This window comes from Echinops telfairi, unplaced genomic scaffold (assembly GCF_000313985.2).
Source record: "Echinops telfairi isolate 266 unplaced genomic scaffold, ASM31398v2 ScPeMD7_23;HRSCAF=83, whole genome shotgun sequence".
Classification (NCBI taxonomy): domain Eukaryota; kingdom Metazoa; phylum Chordata; class Mammalia; order Afrosoricida; family Tenrecidae; genus Echinops; species Echinops telfairi.
Window position 1 is genome coordinate 37921376 of NW_022103920.1, and position 19457 is coordinate 37940832.

General features: G+C 43.8%; 1 protein-coding gene across 1 annotated transcript in view; it reads right to left on the reverse strand.

The window, feature by feature from the left end:
- Nucleotides 1–13188, reverse strand: part of DLD (dihydrolipoamide dehydrogenase) — a 27271-nt gene extending 14083 nt beyond the window's left edge. Inside the window, exons 1-5 of the mRNA XM_004702587.4 lie at nt 13076–13188; nt 6795–6873; nt 2332–2411; nt 1874–1942; nt 1011–1080 (exon numbers count right to left, since the gene is read on the reverse strand). Of these exons, the coding sequence (XP_004702644.1) occupies nt 1011–1080; nt 1874–1942; nt 2332–2411; nt 6795–6873; nt 13076–13114 (337 nt within the window). The 5' untranslated portion in view covers nt 13115–13188. The remainder of the gene's footprint in view (nt 1–1010; nt 1081–1873; nt 1943–2331; nt 2412–6794; nt 6874–13075) is intronic.
- Between the last annotated feature and the right edge of the window lie 6269 nt (nt 13189–19457).

Sequence of the window (19457 nt, forward strand, 5' to 3'; positions counted from 1 at the left end):
TGTATGAGCCCCTAATAAAATGATCATTAAAAAAAAAAAGAATTTTAAAGAACAGAAGGGGGTGTTACAAGTCAGTCTATGCAACCAATATCACCGGAGAGATTTCTACTTTACCCGAGGACCAAACCAAAAGACAAACTCTGTCACTGAGCCAATTCCAGCTCACGATGGCCTATACTGGGTTTCTGAAGCTGAAAAGCTGCACAGAAGCAGAGTCTCAGCTTTCCCCCTTGGAGAGGCTGGCAGGTTTGAACCACACACAGGCCTTGCAGTTAGTATCCAACACTTACCCGAGAGCACTGCCAGGGCGCCTCTGACCCACGGACATCACTTGACAGAGAAGCCTTGCCTATGATGCCAGTCTCTTGACTCGTCATCTTTCCTTTCCTTACATCATCCCATCTTTCACTTAGTTTAATGTGACATTCACCTGAAGGTACGCACCATACTCACTGTTCCCTGACAGTGAGGCAGAGTTTCCTTCTTCATTTTATCTGCCCATAACATCGAAGGTTCTGAATGAACTATACACTGAACGCATGCACACACACACACACACACACACACACACACACACACACGGTTTTCAGGCAAAGACCAGTCTAACCATCTCTCTCACATTGCCATCGAGTCAATTCTGATGTGCAGTGACCCTGCAGAGCAGGGTAGAACTGCCCCTGTGGGTTTCTGAGATTGCAACACTTTCCCGTGAGCAGAAAGCCGCATCTTTCTCCTGAGGAGTAGCTGGTGGTTTCAAACTAACCTTGTGGTTAGTACCCCAACACGTAACCCACTAAGCCACCACAGCTCCGAACCGCAAACCAGAAAATGCCATAGTAGGGATCTAGATTTAATTTCTTTCCAAAGTGACTCTTCATTTTTTTTTAAATGATTCTTTTACCAGTCATCTCTCTCATGGAACAAAATCACACACACAAACCCAAGTCGTTAGCCACAAAGTTAAGTGAACAATTCTTGGTAATATTGTTAAATATGAAAAGTATACTTACTTTCAATTCCCCTAGATGCAAAATCTTTTCCATGGGCCAAATGGTAATAGTGAGAATTATTTAATAAAGCCTAAAGGAAATACAAGGGTGAAATTATCAAATGTTTACACACAATTAAAAAGCCCTTAGAAATATTCCACAATGTACTATGTGGAATAGCATGCAGAATAATATACCAGTCTGGTTCTTATGTACATAATCTAAAATAAACAGTAATTATATAAAAGGTATTCAACAAACATGAAGGAAAAATGAGCACATGGTGACCCCCTCCGAAAGCAGAGGACGAGGCACCCACACTTCAGAGTGGCAGGCGTCAGGGCAGTCCTGTTTACAGTCATGAGTGACCTAAAGGAAGAACGGACTACCTAGCACTTGTCCCAGGTAGCATGCCAGGTACTGCAGCAGTCATGCATTGGGCTCGTAACTGCAAAGTTCATGGTTCAAAGCCACCTGCCACTCCAAGATGAGGCTATCTGTTCCTATAAAGCGTTAGTCTCAGAAACCGTAGGGAGCACTGTTGTAATCTGTTCTACAGGGTCATTGTAAGTCAGAATCAACTCGATGGCAGTAGGCTTGGGCTCAGTTTTCTGTCTCATGGGTAAAAGGAAGCTATGGAGAATAAATAAGATGTCAAAGTTTGAACAGAAAGATTAGGCTCTGAGAAAAGGAAGCTATTTCCAGAATGTGTGGCAGACTAGAGACTAATTTTAAGTTTTACAAAGAAAAACGGCTTTTATCACTTATGATTTTATTTTACATTATTACCTTAGTATAATATTTATTCTCCATCTTTCTAGTTGCACATTTTTCTAGTCCACAGTTAACTAAAAACTGATTTTTGGTACAAAACGTATGCTCACCTTAGAAGGAATACAGCCAACATTCAAGCATGTTCCACCAAGTGTTTCATTCTTCTCAATGCAAACTGTCTAGAGCCAAAAAAAGACATTTTTTAACTACACATAGCTTACAATGTTTCAGTACATTAAAATCCCAAATATATTTCCCTAATTCTTCTATAAACCATACTTCTCAGATTCTTTAATATTACCAAATATAGCTTTTAGTCTTCTTACTATCTTCAAAAGTATCAACAGAATCGAAAAATTAAACGTTTTGTGAAAGATAATGGATTTGATCATCCATTTCATGAAAAATACTATAACCAAATGAAACCTTAATCTTCATAAGTTTCAGGATTAAATACATACTAGTGAGTTAAAAAACATTTACTGTGCTTATTTATAAATTATTTTGTGAACGTGATCAACTATCCATATAAAAATGAATGAGCATCTAGTTTGAGCACAGAACTCACCTTGAACCCCAACTGGGCGGCTTTAATAGCAGCAACATATCCGCCAGGGCCAGAACCTATCACTGTTACGTCAGCATCAACTACAAGAAAACAGATTGATTGAACTGGAAAATTGCTCAATACTGACAAAAAACAGCTCTTTAGAAACTCAACCACAAAATACTCTTCTGATATTTAAACCTCCAAGTAAACACGAAACAAATTTTCCTACGTTTTTATCTCTAGGTATCTGATGTATTTTGGTACTATTGAAAATGATACTATTTTTAAAATCTCATTTACTATTCATTCACTATGATATATACACATAACTGATATACACATATAACTCATATACTATTCTTGCAAAATTCTGTAGAGGTCCCCCTCACCCACCCCAGTTTGTGTGGGAAACAGGAAGATTTCTCCCAAGTGGCCTCCCCCAAATATATACCAGACTTACCTGCTTGCTACATGTAGCAAATGACTGTACACTTGGAGGTCAACAGAGCAAGCAGACACCACTCTTTATCCCACCATAAGTAGGGCCTACTCCTTTCTGATAAGGATAGTAGTAGACCGTTTCCCTGAAGGAGAGCCCAGGGAGGTCAAGCCCACTCAAGGGTGACCAAGGTTAGGCCGCCATCATGAATCTTGGGCCCACCCTTGTCACATGTATACTCCTAGTCCCTCCCCTTCCTAGCATGTGTACACACCTAGCTCATCCCCTTCCTGTTACACTTATGCCTATTGTATATCCCCCTCCTTTGCTTGTATTGCCTATTGTACAGCCCCTTCCTGTGACGTGTGTGGCTACCTGTAATCACATCCCCAAAGAGATATAAACCTTGGTTAGCAATAAACATCTCTCTGGCTTTCTCAATGTGGACCACCAAGTGGAGCTGAGGTGAGCATGTTACCATGAAATGTGTGTGACTCCACTATTTCAATATCTCCTCTATCTCTCATGCTATGACTTTACTATAATCTTTACTTGTTATCGCTGTACAATTGCGCCTACCAGACCTGTGATGTTTTCTTAGGGACTCCCTCCCCTGACAAGTTTGGTCTAAGGAAATATATGTGGAACAAAATATTAGCCATTTCAACAATTTTCACTTGTATAATTTAATGACATGTTCATCATGTTTACCATCACCCTGAACAGAACCACGTCCTTCCCATCCTTCTTGCCCACCTCCAGTGAGCACTACCAAACCCTGATTTCTGGACGCCCTGCCACTGAAGCGATTCTGACTCATATCCACGGCTGTAAATCTTTACAGGAGCAGATAGCCTCAACTTTTTCCTATGAAGCAGCTGGTGGGTTTGAACTGCCAATTTTGTGGTCAGTAGTCCAACACTTATCCAACAGGCCATCAAGTCTCCTACACCTACTTGCCCAATCTAGGAATTTTATGTAAAGTGGGATATTCATCCTTTTGACTGGCTTATTTCACTCGGCATGTTTTCAATGTTCATCTATGTCGAATGCAGCATGTAACAGGATGAAACTTTGTTTCACTTTATGGTTAAGTAATATTCCACTGTTTATGTGTACTATATTTTGTTTAACCATTCATTCTATTGACCTATAGAGTATGTAATGATAACGGACATGCATTTAGTGACTAAACCTCTAGAAAACAGCCTGAATGATGGGAGAGGCCGAGCTCTGGAAGCTGACACACATGACTGCAAATCTCAGCTGTGCCACTTTCTAATGGTGCAAACTTGGCCAAGGGACTTAACTTTTGTTATACAGGACGGCAGCAACAGTGACTTAAGTCACTGATGTTTGCATAAGTAATTTTGTGTAATATATTTCTGCTTTCAGTAAACTTAAGACCCCGTTTCCCTTCCAGATCCTTAATTACAGAAATATGAAAAATATATGCTTCCCTATATTTTTTAACATTAACTGAACATTGCTAAATTTTTATAGTTAACCAGAACATTCAATTAACTATTCTGGATATTTATCATATAAAGACAAAATATCAATATTTAACTTTGATCAGCAGCCTTCAGGATAGAATAATTGTAATACAAATGTACAAATTCTAGTCTCTATGCCTGTGGTTATAATCCCACACTGGAGGGAGTTTTAACAGAATTAAAAACAAATTCACTACCACTGAGTGGATTCCCACTCACAGCAACCCTCTAGGACAGCACAGAACAGGATTTCTCTGACTTTCCATCTCCACAGTAGTAGACAGCCACATCTTCTCCTGTGGAGCAGCTGGTGGGTTCAAACCAGACCTTGTGGCTAGCAGCCCTGTGCATAGGTCACTATGCCACCAGAATGTATTCTGAGTCTCCTCCTTAGGAGAGGCAGTGAACCAAGTCACTACCCTTTGTTTCCTTGGAGATATGGCCTGCTTAAAGACAAACACCACACCTCCATCAAAGCTATCCTCTGTAAAGCCCCAGTCTCTGAGAAGCAGAAAGAACTCCCACGACCTTCAGAAGAAGAGTCACCAGTGAAGCACATTCAAGATCTCGGTCTGAAGTGACCTAGGCCTTTAATTTAAATGCCACAAATCTACAATCACAGTGTTTCACGTGTGAGATACTGGTGGACAGTGGGAAACTATACCACAAGGGAGGAATTATTCTGAAAATATCATTACTCTGTTATGTAACTGACAGCGCAGTCAGGAGAGATTCCCAGAGCCGGTCCGCACCGGGCTGGGTTGTAGAGGAGGAAGAGCTGTGCTGTGCCCCAGTGCTCATCCTTGCAAACAAACATGATCGCTCCCAGCAGCCCTGGCCTCTGAAAGTGAAGGAGGGTTGAATCTGCAACACCATCCATGACTGAGTCTGGCTGACCTAGTCTTGACCAGCTCTCAAAGAGGGAGTTCATCAACCGGGCCTGCAAAACTACCAACGTAGGAAGAAGCACAATCTAGATAAATGGGAGACGCAGGAGTTACAGGGGCCACGCTGTCCTGAAAACCACGAATGTGCTGCTTGCTGGCCATGTGATTTTCCACCTGTGACAGCTGCTGCAGCTGTTTGACAAGAAGGAGCAGCAAGTAGGCTTAATACTCGCAGACACTCTGCTCTATTGCTCAAACAGGGTTCCTGAGGCTATAAATCTTTACAGGAGCAGAAAGCCCAGTTCTCCTTCCAGAGTGGCTGGTGGGTTTGAACTGCCAACTTTGTGCTTAGCAATCCAAAGCTTACCTGACAACACAACAGGGCTCCTGTATAACCTATAACCCCCCAAATCCAACTCACTGCCATCAAGTGGATTCCAATTCATAGTGACCTCATATAGGAAGGCATAATATAGTGCAGGAAGGATAAATCCCAAATAAAGCAAACCTAGGCTCAGTAGCTCTACCACCTCCTAAATCCTTGGGCAACTATCTTGGCTTTGATGTAGCATGAGACCGCTGACAGTTACCCCAGCCAAGGGCTCCCATAATGAAACTTTAAAACATCACATGCAGTTTTATTTATAACCCATAAAAATAAGTGCAATATGTCTAATAATTTATGTGTGTGTGTGTGTGTGTGTGTGTGTGTATACCCTTGCTAAGTAATACCACCCCAGTTGCCAACGAGCCAATTCCAACTCGTGGAGATTCCAGGCGTCAAAGCAGAGGCGTGCTCTGCAGGGTTTTCATCCCTGAAGTCAAATGCCAGGTCCGCCTTCCACGGCACCTCTGGGTGCTCACTCTCCTGCCTTTCGGTTAGCAGCTGAGCACACAAACCAATTGCACCATGCAGGGATGCCCATCCCTGTCCTGAGAGGCTAAAATACCTTAATACAAGCTCATTCACTTCCATTTTTAGTATTTAAAAAATAAAATACATCCTTCACAGAAAACTTAAAAATATTAAAAAAAACTTTTAAAAGATAATAGCCTTCTTTCAAAGTACATCCTTCTAGTCATGACATTCATATTTATACTTCTACTCAAATTTCTTCAGTAGTTTCCCATCCCACTTGGAGTAAATTCCAAACTCATGGTCCTGACTTACAAAGCACTCCATGATCTAACCCCAGCCTACTTCCCTGATTCGACATTCTAAGGGCCACTGCCCCGGTCCCATCCGTCTTTGGCATTCCTTAAACCTCACAAGCTAACCCCATTCAGACACTTCACAGTGTCCTTCCCTCTAACTGAGATAACCTCACTCACTGACTTACTTTGGCCTCGTTCTCAGAGCAGCTCCTCGGAAAGACCTTCCCGATACCTCTCAATTCCCCGTTTTAACTATTGCTTATCACCTCCCAAAATATTTATCTGTCACTCATGTATTGTTACTCTCATCATTGGACCATAGAGTCCCCAAGAGCTTCATCTTGCTTACTGCCTGGGAAACACAAGGTATTCATGAATTCTGATTATTCTTTCTTACTCTTTTGTTATTGTTGTTATTCTATTCATTTCCCCCCCTTCATTTACACACAAGGAACTATCAAGTATTATAAGGGGAAAAACCTGTTCCACTAATTAAGTACTTACTTGGTTGATCTGCGTAGGTTCTCAAAGGCACTGCAGAAACTCCCTGGAGGCCATGAGATATTCGACTGAAATGGCCTCTCTAGGAGAGAAAATAAAGCTTCTGTTAAGTAAACTATGAACTCAGCACATGACTACTATAGATTAATAAATTTTAGGCAAATCTAAATAGCATTGAATGTTTACTTATCTCCCACTGCAACTTGGAAGTTACGTTATCAATATCTCCTCTTTGACAGAAACAATCATTTAACTTTCAGTGTCACACCATGTCACTTTTAAAAGAATAGTTTTATTGGCTTACATGTCACACATCATACAATTTAATCATATTAAGAATATGTGTGCAGCCATCACCACAATCAAATGCAGAACATTTTCTTCTCGCACACATTGTGGTTAACTCCAACCTCCCCTGGCAAACCCCTAGGTTAAGTATCAAGTCAGTGACTGTCTCTATAGATCTAGATCTACCTATCCTGAATTTCATGTAGAGGAAATCAGACAGAACACAAAGCAGCAGCAAACAATGATGAAACAAAATATATAAAAACCTCAATCAAAAAGAAATTAAAACCTGAAACAACTTTAAAATTGTCCAAAAAGGAGATCAAATGATAATATTACATTTTAACATTCTAACTACATCTGCCACAACCAACTTTACAATGCTCTCTGATAGAAGGTTAGATTCATATCCCTGGACTTACCTGCAGAGGGTCTTCACGAGTGGTTTAATCTACGTGTAGGCCCTGAAAATGAAGTTCGGACTCCCACTGTCATCCACCGCCTTCTGCGGTCACACAGGTGGTCACAATTTAAGCTGAGGTCATTCCCTACGTCAGATTCGAATTTTATTTTTTACAACCCTCGGATCACACAGCCTGGTGTGCTTCTTCCATGAGGATTTAGTTGACACCTCATAGGTGGCCGCTTGTTTGAGGATAAGCCTTTAAGACCCCCAGACTTGATTCCTTGTGATCGTCAGGAAACATGCGGTTCCTTCGCCACACTTTGCTATAGCACCACCTCCGGTTAGTGAGGGCAAGCATCAACCAGGGCCACAGCCTAACAACTAATTCTTGGATTGGGGCTAGAATAAAGTGGGAGCTCAAAATCCATTCCTGTATCTGTGGTTTATATACGTCTCTGGTTCACTTTAGAGACATTATCACAACTAAAAAACCAAACTCACTGCCATCAAGTTGATACGGATGCATGCCGACCCTAGAGGACAAGATAAAACTGCCTGTGTGTTTCTGAAACTAACTTTTTTAAATTAAAAGATCATTTTATTGAGGGCTCTTACAACTCTTAGAATGATCCATACATCTATCAAGCATATTTGTACATATGTTGCCATCATTTTCTAAACATTTACTTTCTATTGAGACCTTGGTATCAGCTTCCCCCACCCAACCCACCCCTACACCCTTGTGACTCCTTGAAAAATTATAAATTATTATTTTGATATCTTACAACTGCTGCCTTTCTTCTCCCACGGTTTCTATTATCGTCCCCCTGGAGGGTAGGGTGGTGGTGCAATGATCCACACATAACCCCTTTCTCCCCTTCCTCCTGGTTTCATTACTTCCATTCCTGTTCCTGGATTCGGTTGTTTCGTGAGCTCTAATCTCTTATCTGTACCTGTGCACATGCTCTGGTCTAGCCCAAAGTGAAAGGCAGGACTGGGCTCATGATAGTGGGGGGCAAGGAAGCCTCAAAGAACCAGGAGAATATTGTTGTTTCATTAGTGCTATGTTGCGCACTGGTGGACTCACTCATCCCTTCCTTGTGACCCTTGTGTGCGTGGATGTCCCATAGCCTACAGATGGGTTTTGGGTCTCTGCTCTGACTCTCCCTCCTCATTCTCAACAATGTTTTTTGTTTTGGATCTTCTGATGCGTGTTACCCGATCCCATTGACACCTCATTATCACACACGCTGGTGTGCTTCTTCCATCACAGAATGCCAGGTTGTGAGGACAAAGTGCTCTTACACTGAGGGAGGGCTTGAGCAGAGGCCAAAGTCCATCCACTACCGCAGTGTAACACTTTATGGGAGTAGAAAGCCCCATTTTTCTCCAACATGTAACAAGCATTCCATCAGACCTCCTATTTAATGACAGAGAACATTATATATCATTCCCTTGGAAGATATAGCTAAGTCTTTTGATAATGTCATTAATTTAGCCAGTGGTACGGAATTTAAAACACTACTGAGAAAAGGAAATTACACAAGTTAGGCAGGTTTCAGGCAGCAATACATGAATTGTTGACTTGTACAGATAAAACTCAGTGACTGTACACTGTGTACACAAATAATGGGGGTTGATGGCAGAGCAAAGCTTTAAATAACACTAATTCACTAAGACAGAGGCATGCCTCCCAGATTAATACATGTCATAAGAAAGGTATTAAAATAGTGAATATATGGTAGTCCCCAGCCACCTTTCGTTGAGTATTCTCAGAGCAAGGGATCCGAAACAAAGTCAAACTGAGAATCCCATAGCAGTCATATACTTCAGCTCACAGTAGGGCACTTCAGTCTTAAGTCCAAGCGAGTACCTTGGTTCCTTAAATTAGCTACAGGTGAGTTTGAGGTAAAGCCCAGTTCACTCAGTAGGGTTTCCACATCAAATCCTTCTGGTATGGCCTATGAATGATGCTGTGCACCAGGAAAGGGCAATGTCTAGAGCAGTGGTTCTCAACCTTCCTAATTCTGCGACCCTTTAATACAGTTCTTCATGTTGTGGTGACCTCCCAACCATAAAATTATTTTGTTGCTACTTCATAACTAAGTTTTCTACTGTTATGAATCGGATGACCCTTGTGAAATGGTCGTTCAACCCCCAAAGGGGTCGTGGCCCATAGGTTGAGAACCGCTGGTCTAGAGGCTTAATAGTCTATAGCACATGGCCTGGGTCACCAATAGCTGGTTAGAAACCAGGTCAAAAGTGTCCAATTAGAAATCAAATAGGGAACCTATTCTCCCTTTGAGTTCTATTTGAGTATTGTTAAGTGGTTTTTATGGATGTGAGATTGCTTCACGCAGATTACCCACCAATAGAAATCTAACTGCCTCCTCTAAGATATTCATATTCCTCTCACCCATATCTCAACTTGAATTTCCACTGTTCTGTTTCTTGTAGGAATGTCAGTTAATTTGGTGAGACCTTAACACAAGGTTTCATGGGAGCAACTGAATGGTCTTCTCTCTCCCCATCTTGATAAACAGACCCCAGCTGAAGTAAAATATCCTCTATAGAGGTGTTTTTTAAGATGTACATATATAAGACGGAGTTACTTGTCACACTTTTAATGTATATTCAACAAACCACATCAGACTTGTCCTAATACGGAATGAACTAAATGGTGTACATTTTGCTATGTTTTCAGAAAGCATGGCTAATTTTTTTTAAGGCGTGCAGTACGTATTTATATAATTCAATTTCCAAGACACCCCAACCACCACTATTACCAAACAAAGCTTCACTTTTTTAAAAATCACTTTGCAGATCTTAACTTTGTCTTCAGCATTTAGGTGAAAGGGTTCACCATCTTCAAAAATCAATTTCCCTGAAAAAACTCATCAGTGGGAAAAATAGAAATCTACCCAGGAAGCAAAAAAAAAGTCCATGGCGATTCTCTTCCCACTTCCCAAAGCCGGTAGGGCTGCGCAGCGGGTGGCGGTTCAGGCAAGAGCACAGGGGCTAACTTCCCGCAGTACAACGTGGAAGCTGAAACATCATGCAGGCCCCGCATTCAGTCAGTCACTGCTGGAAGAGGAGGAGGAGGAATGCTTGCCTTGCTTCTGTTTCTTCTGCATCTTTTTATGGGTTTTCTTCAGAATCTTCTTTTCCTTCACCATTCTGGTCCTACCATGCCAGGAGCCAAGGGATTCATAGGAGGCATCACAGGAACAGGTGGTGGGTATGGAGGAGGGTAGGGGCCAGGAGGTGGGTAGAGCCCTGGGGGTTGGTATCCCAGACCCTGGTTGTGGTACAGGTTGAGGGGCAACAGCTGGGTTCCCCTGGGGCACTCCTGGGCAAGTGGGAAAGGGGCCTGGAGGGCAGGCAGGGTTCACAGGTGGTGGATAGGCAGGGTTGGCACCTCCAGGGTACATGTTGGGGGGGTATGGATTTGGCCTCAGCTGCCTGGCATTGGCATTCCACATGTTCCCCCAAGCCTCTGGTCCCAGCTGGAAGTCTCCGAATCCTCACGAGAGGTGAGAGAGGGGCAGAGTGCGCCAAGCTCGGGGTTCCCTTCACTCCACCAAGCATGGCTAATTCTTTAGGGCCAGTGCTCATTTTAATGTCATAATCAAAGCTCTTAAAGTTCTAGCTTAGTTGCCAGAATAATCTACCTCGAAAATCCTTTTATACTTGTAGTTATTGATTCCTAATCCTAATCTCCCATGCCTGTACACTGCACATTTACCAAGAACATGAATATGTTCCCCAGCCATCAACTAGAAGAGAAAATTAGACAAGGAAACCTAGGGCCAAACTCCCTGCCAGAGTTGGTTCTGACCCATAGCGATCCTACAGTCCAGGGTGGAGCTGCCCCAGCGAGTTTCCTAGACTGTAATTCTTTCCTGGAATAGAAAGCCCCAATGTTCACCCTCGGAGCAGCTGGTGGTATGTTTTCAAACTGCTGACCTTGGAGATCGCAGCCCAGGGCATAACCAGTACACAAGCAGCCCTCAACTAGGAACAGGAAACTAGACAATGCAATCTAAAACCAAGCTCATGACCAGAGTCAATTCTTCAATTCCAACTCACAGAGACCCTTAAGCTCTGGTGGTGTGGAAGAATAAGCCTGAGCTGCGAGCCAGATCAGTGGTACAAATCCCCCAAATGCTCTGTGGGAGGATGAGGCTGTCGACTCCTGTTAAAAGATTTGCCATCTTGGAAGCCCACAGGCCAGTTCTGCTCTGTCCTATAGGGTTATGATAGCCTCTACAGCAATCTCTAAATGTCAGAGACAACTATTCCTCAAGAACAGTGAAGCAGAGAAGCAAAATACAGCTATGTCCTGCTATTTGAGAGTTCACGCGACACTATCTACTCATATCCAAATACCTACAGTAGTTACCTTTTGTCTACCCACATTAGTACTACTTTCTACTCACCTTGTTTTAAAAAAAATTAAATACAGTAACCAATTCTGAAGAGGATATTAGCATTTATAGAAAATGGTGAAAGGTATAAAACTGGAGTGCAGCAACGGCCACCAAGCAGCCAGCGTCCTCTCCACGCTCCATGGGGGAGCTACACTCAGTGTCTCAGCAACAAGCTGCCCTAGCTATGAACTGTGTCACACTGCACTTCAGTGTGACTTCAGGCCTTATGTGTTCTGTGGGGCCTATTTTAGTCTGGGAATGCTAAAAAAAATTCTCATATAAATTAATGGTAATTAAATTTAATTGCTTCTTTGTTTTACCAAATGGTGTCATAGCGCTTCAGATAGCAGGAGAAACCTTAAGATCTGATCACAGCTGGCAAATGGGAGGCAATGACAAAACACACTGATGTAGCAACGTTCTTGATCCCAACGCAACTCTTGCGTCGGACCTGAGTTTTAGTCTCAGTTCCCCGTCGCACTTAGAGCATAATATCTCAGCATGCTAAGGTTTATCTCATTTTTTGAAGCAATGAGACTTGATATGTACGTTATTCATAAAGCCTTCACCCTCTCGGGGCAGCTGCCGTTAACTTCCTGATGAAAGGGGAAAGCTGTCCTGATAATAACCCGATGCAATGAAAAACACCAGTCTCTAAAAACACCTGAGGCTGGCAATGGACTAAGTCTGAAATCGCGCGCACTGAAGGGGTCTTAATGAATTCCTGGGGCCATCTGTCGGGGTTCACTGTGTCTGGGCCTTTCCAGCAGTGGCCCGCTAGGTTACCCACTCACAGCGGATTCAGGTCACTCCAGGGCCGGGATTTAGGCTAGGAAAAGAGCAGGGCGTACAGCGGGCCAGACCGTACGGACCCCAGAGTGGCTTACACGTCCTTCACCAAGGTGGAGAGGCTTTTGTGCGACTGGCCTGCCCGTCGGCTCGGGCTCGGGGGCGAAGTGTGGGACTGCTGGCCAAGGTGACGCTCCACGGCCCCTCCCGGCCTGCAGCCCCCGAAAAGTGGGCCGCGTCCTCCCAGCCGCGGCCGCGGTGGTCCAGACAGGCCGCCGGCCTCTCCTACCACCACCAGCGTTAGTCCGCATTCCAGAACGCGCGGACCTCCTAATACCTGGGCTCTGCACGACCCCCCAGTCGGCCCTCACCTTGGCCAAGGAGCAGTACATGCGACTCCAGCTCTGCATTTTGCCCCCGTACTTTCCTTTCCGCCAGCGCTTTCACCTCCGCAGCCAGCCTCCACCACCTCGCCAAGGTCTCCCCGCCCTGCGCATGCACAGGCACAGCCTGACGTCATCTCTTGGAGACGATGTGATTGGTCCGCGCGATCTGGGCCCGCCCCGGACGAAAACTTGGTCACGCTTAGCGTCGTACGCTGTCGTAAAGAGGCGGTGCTTTGCGGCAGCAGGCGTGTGAGGGACCATTTTAAGGGATCGTGTCAAAATGTCTAGAGACACAATGTAAGTTTGTGTTTGGAAGCCGGAAGGAGTAACCAAATAAAGCTAGCGTTCCAGAAAGTAAAAGCTTGGCAAGCTCTTGGTTGCGCTGGACATTCTTCAGTATTTCGCCAGTATTATGCATTTATCCTTACAACATCCACATAAAATGATTTCATGGATTTGGAGGGAGAGACCCAGAGAGCTTAAACAATATTCCCAAGATCTTGCAAGGAAAAGACAACTGTCACCTTGACGCTTTAAGTACTGCTTAACTACATAACTACTAACCTTCCGATTAAATGCTATATTTGTAATATATGTTTGCCATCTATGTAAGTGCCATATAAGGTTTGGGGCCCCAGACTTTGGCATCATAGCATCCTACCTAAGTAACCGAGGCAACGGTCAATATGTAGGAAATCGCCTATTTCCTGCCACCTCAGTTGGAAAACACACTTCCCTGGTAGAATAAATTAGAATCAGAAGGGTGATAAGTGAGATTTTAGAATTTCCATGAGATGGTAGGCTTGTTTTAAAGGGTTGAAAAGCATTATCTTCAAGATTAGACATGAAGTCCAGATTCTTGCTTTGAGACAAGTTTATATTGTTATTGTTCGATGCGGAGAAGTCTGTTTTGACTCACACAGAAGGAAACACTGCCCAGTCCTGCACCATCCTGGAAAATGACTATGTTTGAGACCACTGTGGCAGTCACTGTGCTAACCCATCTAGATGACAGTGTTTTGTTTTCTATTTTTCTGACCACCTACTTTTCCAAGAATGATGTTCTTTCCCAGGGGGTCGTCTCTCCTGATTGCATGGTCAAAGTACATGACACAAAGTCTTGCCGCCCTCATTCCCAAGGAGTATTCTGGCTGTACTTCTAAGGCAGATTTGTTTGTTCTTGTGGCAGTGCATGGTTCATTTACTGTTCTTCACCAGCATCGTAATTCAAATGTAGCAATTCTTCTTCAGTCGTACTATTTCACTGTATAACTTTCACATGTATATGAAGCAACTGAAAAAGTAATGCCACTGTTCTTCAACACTTTAAAGAGGTGTGCAGCAGATTTGCCCAATGCAAAGTATAATTTATGTCCCACCCCTACCCCCACCTCCCGCAGCAGCAGCAGAGACCTGTGGTGTCAAGGACCAGAGGTGGCAACAGTGGTGTCTTAACCAGACCCTTTCATTGGAAAGCCTTCGTGGAGGTATGAGCACCTAGCTTCCTGCCAGTTTGCCTGGTCTGTGTCACAGATTCGGTCACTACCTGCTATCAAAACCTCACTGCCATCGAATCAATTGCAACTCTGTTGACTTAATAGTCTGTCAATAAATTCGTTTTGAATAAATCTGTTTTCTACACAAGGTAATAAAAAATTGTCTCTCAGGTTCAAGTGCCAGACCCTTGAAATAGGCTATTTGCAAAACAGCTCCTGTGGTGCACGCCTACTGATCCCAAGTTTCCTGGGCTTAATTTCTCCGTCTGTTAGGTTACAGATTGGCTCAAATGTTTTTCAGAAGTACTGCTTAACAGCCTTCTCCCTTAGATACTTTGTGTTTCATTAAGAAAATAACCGTACTTCATTCACTCTTGTAGGAGCAGTGGTTTATTTGCTGTGGCTCTTTTAGCCAGTCTATAACTCCCACCTAACCACCTTTCCCTGCATGGGTCTGGTGAGAAGGTGGGGGAAGATACTATGTTTCACCTGTGAGTAATTGGGACTGGACTCCCTGGAATGCCATCCTTCTGCGTGTGAGTCCTCTGAAAAGCAGGAGAGAGGAGTTCATTACCAGTAAAAGCCAGCAATGGCATGTCCTCTAGCAATGGCATGTCCTCTGAACCTGAGGTCCTTGCACAGTGAACCTCGTAGATCCAGAAGACAGCTATTACATCAGAGGAGCAGCAGCAGAACCAGGAGCCAGAGCATAGAATAGAGTGGTGGACTTCCCAATCCACAGAGCAAGTAAAGCTGAGTGCTTTTGTGCCAAGACTGGCTTGTGGAGTGGGGTGCCTCTGGGCGTTTAATTGGGGAAGCTGGGCTTGCTGACCTGTGGAAGTGGAGCTGAATATCTTTGGGTTGAGTATCTACTGGAGTGGAGTGCCTTTGGGCCTTTAATTTAGGGAGCTGGGTCTGCTGACCCACAGAGCTTGAGCTGAATGCCCTTAGGTTGAGGCTTACAGCTGAGTGATGTGCCCCTTTGGGCACAGACCTGAAAGAACTGTGTAACATATCCTGATAAATAACTATCCTGAGCATTTCTCACTGACATTACAACCTGTTAACTTTCTTAATAAACTCTTTAATCATGAATTTTTGTCTGTGGGTTCTGTGTATTGCAATGGATATTAGCTCCTAGAGAGGTGAAAGAGACCGAGAGAAACTTAATTGCCATCTGTAACTGACTCCCAACAACCCATAGGACATGATAGACTGTAATTCTTTACTGAGTGGAAAGCCTCATCTCTCTTCCTTGGAGCTGCTAGCGCTTTCAAAGCTCTGACCTTGCTGTTAGTAGCTCAATGCTGTAGTGTCCCACTATGTCACCAGGGACCCAGGGGAGGTGAAAGAGAGAACATTCATTAAATCAACAAGCTTTTACCCTCTCCTTTTTGGAGAAACTTAGTTTTCTTTGATGGTGCATAAACAAATTGTATCAAAATACTAACCTAGGTATTTGGGGTTAGTTTGTAGGTACTAATGAGTTACAGTGTACTTAAAGGTATCTTAAACTGACAGTAATTAGGCTGAAAACATCTAGTACTGTCTTCCCAGCAGGGGGCAGTGTTACTTTTCCCTTGCTCACAGCCTATGGCTACTTCCTTTAAAGAGAAAACTCATTAAAGCAAATGTGCATGTTGGTGTATTTATGCAGGGATTTATCGTTAATGCTTCAAAATGATTATAAATGCAAAGGTCACTAGTGTACTATATTCAATAAATTGGCAATTGCCAAATACTTTACAAATGATCACCTAGCCATTATGTAAGCCAAAAGCCAAACTGACTGCCACTGAGTCAATGCCAACTCACAGTGACCCTGTATGACAGGGTAGAACTGCCCTTGGGAGTCTCCGAGCCTATAACTTTGTGGGAGTAGAGAGCCCCATCTTTCTCCCTCAGAGTGACTGGTGGCTTCGAACTGCTGAATGTGCAGATCACAGCCCAACATGTAGCCACTATCCTCCCAGGGCTCTTTAGTTATCAGCTAGCCAAGTACAATTCATTGTGACCCCAGTATGTCAGTAGAACTGTGTTCCTCAGCGTCTGATCACTTACTACCTACAAAATAGTGTGCAGGGCACTGAAGACAATGCAAAAAAAAATGCAAATCTCCCTGGTTTCAGCAAGTTCACAATTTCATTGAGAAAAGCAGGCATTGCATGAGCAGCCAAGAAGCAATCCTGGCTGGGCCTAAAGCTCACCTCTCCCCCAACCTGCTCCCTACCAAGCACAATTAACTCAGTGAGTAACTCACTTGCCTCCTGCAAGTCCTTGATCAAAGGTCACCTTCTCAATGAGGCCTGCCCTGACCACCCAGCGCATTACAATCCACCTTACCTCCACCCTGCAAGCTCATTCTCCCTGACCAAGCTTTTTTTTTTCTTCTCACAGCACTTATCGTCTGCTAACACACTGTGTAATTACTTTATTGTGTTTGTTTTACAAAGTTATTTTGCTGCCACCAGGATGTAAGTGTCACAAGGACAGAGATTTTTATCTGTTTTGTTCAGTGATTTATCCTCAGAGCCTATAAAAGTGCCTTGAATAGATCCTAAAACCAAACCCAGTACCACCAAGTTGATTCCAACTCATAGCAACCCTATACAGGTTTCCAAGACTAAATCTTTATGGGAGCTGACAGCCTCATCTTTTGTGAAGCTGCTGGTGAGTTTGAACTGCCAAACTTCCAATTAGCAACTCAAGACCTAACCCTCTGCACCACTGGGGTTCCTTTCAAACATCACTGCCATCGGGTCCATTCTGAATCATGGGGACCACGTAGAACAGAGGGGGCCTGCCCCTTGAGGGTTTCTTAGACTTAAAAAAAAAAAATCTTTACAAGAGCAGCCCCATCTTTATCCTGCAGAGCACATAGTGGGCTCTAACTCTGCAGATAGCGGCTCAGTGTTTAGCCCACTACACCACCAAGGCTCCTTTCTTGAACATCATAAACATCCAAAAAAATTGAACAAATGAAAGTGAGTAAAAAAGATCAAAGTGCTGAAGGAATTTTGAGGGAGAGAGACCATAATGAGCGGTGCTCCCAAAGGACGTATTCATCAGGTGGGTTTTCTGGATCTTGTGAAAATGTTGATTCCAATTCCGTCTATATGGGGGGTAATGCAAATTCTGCAGGGAAGGAGACAAAGCAGAATGAACTGGTTGAAAGCCACAGTATTCAGGCAAAGTATAATGATGTAAATTGGCCCTGACAGGTGGGATAAAACCAAGGAGAATGTTTGTGCTGTTGGACAAATTTGGTCATCTCCCTAGATTGTTTTCAGTGAAATAGAACAGATTCCTAAAAAGTATTTCAGAAAACAATATACCTGGCACATCCCAAAAACAACTGAATTGCCATCGAGTTAATTCTAACTCACAGCAACCCTACAGGAGAGTGTAGAATTGTACCTGTGGGCTTCCAAGACTTCAACTCTTTACAGGAATAGAAAGCCTTTTTCTCCCTATGTTGAGTGGCTGGTAGTTTCAAACTGCTGATATGGTGATTAGCAGCCCAATCCATAACCACTAGTAGGACTCAAAAATAGAATGTAACTGTAGCCCAATTAAAAAAAAAAACCCGAGAACAATAAATGTTGGAGAGGGTGTGGTGAGATAGGAACTCTTACCCACTGCTGGTGGACTTGTAAATGCATACAGCCACCATGGAAGGCAATATGGCATTACCTAACACAGATGGAAATTGACCTACCCTATGACCCAGCAATACCATTACTGGGCATATACCCAAAAGAAATAAGAAACAGATCATGAACAGACACTTGCTTCCCCATGTTCATCGCAACACAGTTCACAATAGCAAGAAGCTGGAAAAAGCCTAAATTCCCATCAATAGAAGAGTGGATAAAAAAACCTCTGGTACATACACACAATGGAATACTACACATCACTGAAAAAGCAGTAATCAACTCATGGATGGATCTGAAGACATTATGTTGAGTGAAGTGAGTCAAGCACCAAAGGATAAATACTGTGAGTGTACTGTGGTGGGAACAATCAGCAGAATGGGCACAAGCTCAAGGTTGTAGGACACCCGGTCTTCTGGCTGGGGACCAGACAGCCTGGTAAAGAGCTGGACCAGTGCCAATGAACCACACATCCTGGGCTCCAGGTAAGTATAGTGTAGGTCACTTGGCCGGAGGGCACCTCATGACAGCTGGGATCAAATGATTGGAGGAGAACAGGGGGATGCTGTCTGCTGTGTGGTAGCCATGTGGATCTGGGTGAGGTTCCCCCAGAGAGGGAGGCCGCCCTGTCAGAGGGATAAGGCTTGATGATGGGAGGGGCAGCATAGGAGAGGAGAGAGTAAATGGTCAAACTTGGGCGAACACAGGTGCATCTCTGTTGGGAGGAGAGAGGGGTGACCACCGGGTTGGGGGAGGAGAGACTCAGGATGATAGTGGGATCATTAGGTGGGGAGGGGCTTTAGCAGCATGCAGCGGGAGGGCAGACTGACATAGGGCATCTGGGGGTATCCCGGGAACCCAGGCCAGTCCCTGTAGAACACTGGGACACTGAATCCTGGACCTTCGGTGTGTGTTGAGCTCCAGAGGCTGCATCGGTGAGACCCCAAAAGGGAACTACACTGGGCGAACTGGAATCTACTCCAGACACACTTGTAACCTGAGGATGTATACAAGAAAATGCATGTTCTATGAGGTATAAGAAGATCGCTGTACCAAGAGCAGTGTATTGTGGGTTGGTGAACAGACAAGGTCTTGGTATATCAATGCCCGGTATGCTGTATTAAGATATGTGTTATCCCGGCAATCCTGTGACAGCCATTCTGTTACATTCTGCTCATGTTCTTTTATATTAGGGTGTACCTCAGAGGTGCATCACCA